This window comes from Phallusia mammillata, chromosome 1 (assembly GCF_965637545.1).
Source record: "Phallusia mammillata chromosome 1, kaPhaMamm4.hap1.1, whole genome shotgun sequence".
Classification (NCBI taxonomy): Eukaryota; Metazoa; Chordata; class Ascidiacea; order Phlebobranchia; family Ascidiidae; genus Phallusia; species Phallusia mammillata.
The window spans coordinates 30,535,965-30,542,130 of NC_137252.1; the positions used below are offsets into that span (position 1 = coordinate 30,535,965).

Genomic DNA, 6,166 nt, shown 5'->3' on the forward strand with positions numbered 1-6,166 from the left:
CATTTATGCGCAATTTTGCATTACTATCTAAAATCTAGCAATCAACTTTCATTTTCCCCGCGAGCCCTCGAAATAATGGCAAAGGGGCCAGTAGAGAAAATAACGAAAAAGTTTGAAAACCACTGGGTTAACGCAACTGAGATAAATTTTGTCAGGGATTGTGTATCATAAAATATGGCAATCCTATTATAGTGTATGTGCAAGTGCAATGTGTGCTTAGCCACCCTTCTAGTTTAAATTTACATTTTAATGCTTTTTTAACAAAACCAAAATACAGACTCTGTGTAAGGTTTGTCAGTCGATTTAGAAAAACAAGTTGGGAACCATGCCTTAGGCCAGTGGTCTTCAACCTTTTTTAAAAGCGACCGCAATTTGGGAGAAAATGAAATCAGCATTTACATGCGACCCCATTTTTTTCCGATGAGGAGAAAAAATGTTTTAAGTAATGCCAAAACTGAAACAATTTTCATGTAAAATTTGCCCTCTTAATTTTCAAGTAGACTTCGAATATTAGCATTTAGCGTGCATTATTACGCTCAAATGTTAGAACCCAAAAGTTACATTTAATTCGGCCAATCTAGTTCGCGTTAAAGCTCGCAAGTTTGCAGAAATCAGTAAATTTATGTATTTTTTTTCCTGTACCCGCTGTATTATATGGACACAATATGTCATTCATGAGGCTCAATCGGTTGAACAACTTGTGTTTTATATAGATTTGGGTCGCAACTATTCGGTTTTTGATAATTGCATCAGGGTGATTAGATTGTGGCACGATCAGAGGTACCAAGCTGTACTGCAAAACATGAGCAAAGGTTGCGAACTAGAACAAAAACGTATCATTTTTGGTAATAAATTTAAACGCCAATAAATTGAATTTATAGCGCCCCAGAAAAAGTTTAGGCGACGCCACGCGACCCACAGGTTGAAGACCACTGCCTTAGGCGACTCCAGGCAAATTGTCAGGCGACCACAATTGGGGTCTTGACCCACAGGTTGGAAATCGCTAATCTAACGAGATATTTCATGTCGAAACTAGAAGGGTGGCTTGTCACATTTTGCCATTGCGCATACAACATAACCTATTTTGAAACAGAAATATATTTATATTGAATCCCACAGTAGTCAGTAGTCAATGTTTTCCAACCTTTGTAATGCAAATTCTGAGATAGGTCAACCATAATTCAATTTGAAGCTATAAGATAAAACATGGCAATGAATATTCTGCTAAAATAACCATGGTATATGAGGTACAAACAATCCAAATCTCATCTAATTCAATATTGTAAAAAAAATGCACCATGTGAATGCATTTTAAGAGTTAGTGGGGTGAACGGTGGGGCTACAGGGTGAAACACAACAATCTACACCTATAAATGCCAACACAGTACACCAGGCCATTGAACGCGCCATACCGATTCAGAGCGAAATCAATATGCGTCCCGTTCAGGGAAGGGAGCCCATAATTAAAAGGGATGACAGTTCGCGTAGCGGTAATCGAAGGATTCGCTTTTCCACCAAAGCACGTGTTTCTAACGGTGCAAACTAGCGAAATGTGAATTACAAGGGTGTGTTCTCACAAATTTTATAGAGTTCAAAAAGTTTTTTTTTTGAATTACTAAAGTTACTTAAAATATTTTTTGTGACTTTACCACAGAACCCGAAAATCTGTCGGTGTGCGAACCCCCATACAAAACACACAACTGCACCTGTCCTTCTTCGATGTTCGAATGTGCTTGTCACAAGTTCGGTCAGTGTGGGAACAAACCAGGATGCATTACAATGGAGTTGGTATACGACGGGAGTTCTTCAATTCGTGCGCCTGGCGGTCATGTATTGTACAAATACAACAACGACTGTGGTGATTGGAGCGACGAGTATAGTGAGGTTTGTCATGAAGGCTGGTTTCGGTGTGACTGCTTCAACAAAACATGTAAAGGTCGTGCTGGGTGTGTTAGAGAAGAGTGGCGATGTGATGAAGCGATAGATTGTTTAGATGGCAGTGATGAAGTTAATTGCACTTGTCCAGCTCATAACTTTGAATGCGATTGTTACAAAACAAAGAACTGCACATATGGTGGTTGCATCACTAAAGACTGGCAATGCGATGGATTTAATGACTGTGGAGATTAGAGTGATGAAGTTAATTGCACCTGTCCAGCTGATATAGAGTTTGAATGCGATTGTTACAAAACAAAGAACTGCACAACTGATAATGGTTGCATCTACAAGTTCGGGCAATGTAATGGATATAATGACTGTGGAGATTGGAGTGATGAAGTTAATTGCACTTGTCCAGCTTATAGAGAGTTTGAATGCGATTGTTACAAAACAAAGAATTGCACAACTGGCTACGGTTGCATCCACAGATTCGGGCAATGTAATGGAAATAATGACTGTGGAGATTGGAGTGATGAAGTTAATTGCACTTGTCCAACTCATAAGTTTGAATGCAATTGTTACAAGACAAAGAACTGCATAACCTTTAATAGTGGATGCATCGACAAGATAAATCAATGTGATGGAGATAATGGCTGTGGAGATTGGAGTGATGAAGTTAATTGCACTTGTCCAGTTGATAAGTTTGAATGCGATTGTTACAAAGCAAAGAACTGTACAACTTACATTGGTGGTTGCATCAACAAAAACTATCAATGTAATGGATATAATGACTGTGGAGATTGGAGTGATGAAGTTAATTGCACTTGTCCAGCTGATAAGTTTGAATGCGATTGTTACAAAGCAAAGAACTGTACAACTTACAGTGGTGGTTGTATTCCCAAAGACAAGCAATGTAATGGATATAATGACTGTGGAGATTGGAGTGATGAGGTTAATTGCACTTGTCCAGCTCATAAGTTTGAATGTGATTGTTACAAAACGAAAAACTGTACAACGTACAGTGGTGGTTGCATTAACAAAAACTATCAATGTGATGGACATAATGACTGTGAAGATTGGAGTGATGAAGTTAATTGCACTTGTCCAACTGATAGAGAGTTTGAATGCGATTGTTACAAAACGAAAAACTGTACAACTTACAATGGTGGTTGCATTAACAAAAACTATCAATGTGATGGACATAATGACTGTGAAGATTGGAGTGATGAAGTTAATTGCACTTGTCCAGCCCATAAGTTTCAATGTACATGTGTTGACACAAAACAATGTATCGGTATGAAGGGAAGTTGCATTGATCGACCTTTGTTGTGTGATGGAAATCGTGACTGTTTTGATGGCAGTGATGAGATACATTATACATGTAACTGCTCTGGAGTTTATGCAAGATGTCCGTGTGATCCTGGTAACAAACATTGCCCATCTACTGGCAGATGCATACCTTTTGACTGGTTGGGTGATGGATTTGAAGATTGTTATGATGGGAGCGACGAACTTTGTTTAGTTTCCAATTTCACATGTCAATCTTGCACAATGTTTGCCACAACTTGTAAGAGTGAACATTTTGCCAGGTATCTTGTACATTCCACAGTTCCATCAGAGTGCAATATAGTAACACAACCATCGTGTGCTGATGACATCAACAGTTGTGAAAGCAAGAATGTGATTTGTATCTCTTCAAACTGCAAAAAAATAGAAAATATTTGTCAGAAACAATTTATTTGTGAAAACCAAGAATTCCTTCCCAGAAGTTCATTTTGTGACTCAATTGGTAGTTGTAATGACAATAGTGACGAATCCAAGTCAGGATTTGGATTTAAATGCTCTGGATTTTTGAGACAGGATGTTTGTGTTTTGCCCCAAGTCAACGTCTACGATTCAGTAGCTCAATGTTCTGACAAATCTGACCTTTGTTTTGACAATGGACAGTTCAGATGTTTTCAGTGCTTGGATAAAAAGTTGATCATATCACCCAAGCAAGTCTGTGATGGTATAGTGGACTGCATTGATATGTCAGATGAGTGTTTGTGCTTGAACCAAAGTTTGTGTAGTGATATAAGGGGTGCTTGTCCGTCAAATCAGATGCATTGCCAAAGTAAATCTGTCTGTTCCGTTGCAAATGGAAAGTTGTGCAATTCAAGCGTGCAGTGTGTTGATCAAGTAAACATGAAATACTGTTCTTCCGAAAATACCTTGGAACAAACTCAGTGTTTTCCAGAAAACATAAAAGGCCTCGGAATTGATGAAATATTTAGGTGCGCAAAAACGGACAACAAAGCGCTGAGGAGTAAGTTTCAATTTCAGCTACATAAGGGGATTGATGCCAAAGGTCTGTTGACCTCAACATGTGACGGAATTATTGAGGATGATCTAAAACTATTTGGTGAAGTAAATTGTCCAAATATGTTTTATTGCTTCTCAAAGGGAGAGATCAACATAAAAAGCACTGAGGTATGTAATGGAAAAGTTGATTGTGATGACGGCTCAGATGAATTTCCAGAACTTTGTCACAAAACCCGGTTTTATTGCAAAAGCAAAGACAGGGTTTCTATTGACAGAAACACTGTTTGTGATGGAATTATCGACTGTGACAATGAATCGGACGAAAGTAGATGCCGTTGTGAAAACCAAAGGTTTTATTGCACAAATAAACAACCTTTGTCAGTTGAATGGAAACTGGTGCAGAATGGAATTCAGGATTGTTCAGATGGAAGTGATGAATGTGTAAACTTGGCTGAGGACGCATTTGCAGATGTGAATGAAATGATTGCCAATCCAATTTACCGAGCAATTTTCTGGACTACAGCTGTGTTAGCCTTGGGAGGAAATTTGTTTGTGTTTATTGCCACTGCCCATAGCTTATGGAATGTAGACAGAAACAAAAACGTTTTTATTATTACTAGTGTTTTTATTCTTAACCTCTGTTGCTCAGATTTCCTCATGGGAATTTATCTGCTTGCTGTTATAGTGCAAAGGACTCAATTTTCTGGGTCATATTGTTTGTATGATAAGGAATGGAGATCAAGTAGTTTATGTTCTGGGCTTGGAGCACTTGCAATTGTATCATCAGAAGGATCGGCTATGACCATGACAGCAATGACCACTTTTCGCCTTGTATCAGCTTTTAAACCATTTACAATTCGAAGTGTAGGTGTCACTAAAATTATATTCACTGAAATATTTTGCTGGATTTTAGCTGTTGTTTTGGCAACTATTCCTTTACTGAAAGTCACTTCGGAATATTTTATAACTGATGTTTGGTTTCCAAACAACATTTTTGGAAATGACTTTGTTTCCAGGGAAAACATGTCACATCTTGCAGAAAAAATTACCGGTATAGAACCCAAAATTTGGGATGATGTGAAACAAACTATCAAGGAAACATTTCCTCGGAACCCAATCAAAGGAGAGTTTGGATATTATGGAGAAACAAGCGTCTGTATGCCACGTTTGTTTGCCACAACCAGTGAATTTGCTTGGGAATATTCAACTTTTCTCATCACAATCAACTTTCTTATATTTGTCTACATGGTGGTTGCATATGTTCTCATTTACAAACAAAGTAATCGCATGAAAGAATCTAGAAGCAATGATGTCAGCTCCAAAATGCAGAAGAGAATCTCGAGATTGATATTAACAGACTTCTGCTGCTGGATTCCAATTTGTGTTATGGGTTATTTGAGTGTTGGGGGAACCAATATGCCATCAGATGCATATGTGTTAAGCGCCTGTCTATTACTTCCAATCAACAGTGCCCTTAATCCGTTGCTTTACTCAAAAGCATTAGAAGATCAACTTGCCAGGGCAAAGAAATGGCTTGTGGAGAAATTGTCCTCTCTACGAGCATCTACAACTCGCTCATCAGATTTAGCTGTGAAATACAACGCTGGTGCAGAGGAAGAAGGCGACAGAGTGATTGAAATAGTTGGATGAAAATAATCAAACAAACTTAACCAAACGTAAACAACTCACGACTCTTTGTTGCAGTTCTAAAGTATTAAACCATGTTATTTGTTAATCTGTTTTTATCATGAAAAAATGCTTTTGTAAATAATTTTCCCAGGTGTGGTGTCATTTGTAAAATATTTGTGTGTGTAGCAATGCGTATTTTATATTTTTGTGTATTTTTATTTTAGCAGCACATCTGACACGTCAAGGCAATTTTGTCTTTCCTTTAAAGTCTAGCGGTCTTAGATGTCCCGTTTTCTAAAACAACACGCCCTAGCACTTACACAATCGTAAACTGTTTCTTGTAGCCGCCTTCGTTGCA

General features: G+C 38.1%; 1 protein-coding gene across 1 annotated transcript; it reads left to right on the forward strand.

Annotated features, from left to right (window-relative positions):
- The first annotated feature begins 4,659 nt into the window (after positions 1-4,659).
- Positions 4,660-5,829, forward strand: LOC145210948 (G-protein coupled receptor GRL101-like). The gene has a single exon (XM_080080013.1). It carries the CDS (start codon positions 4,660-4,662, stop codon positions 5,827-5,829), a length of 1,170 nt encoding a protein of 389 aa, XP_079936139.1.
- The last annotated feature ends 337 nt before the right edge of the window (positions 5,830-6,166 follow it).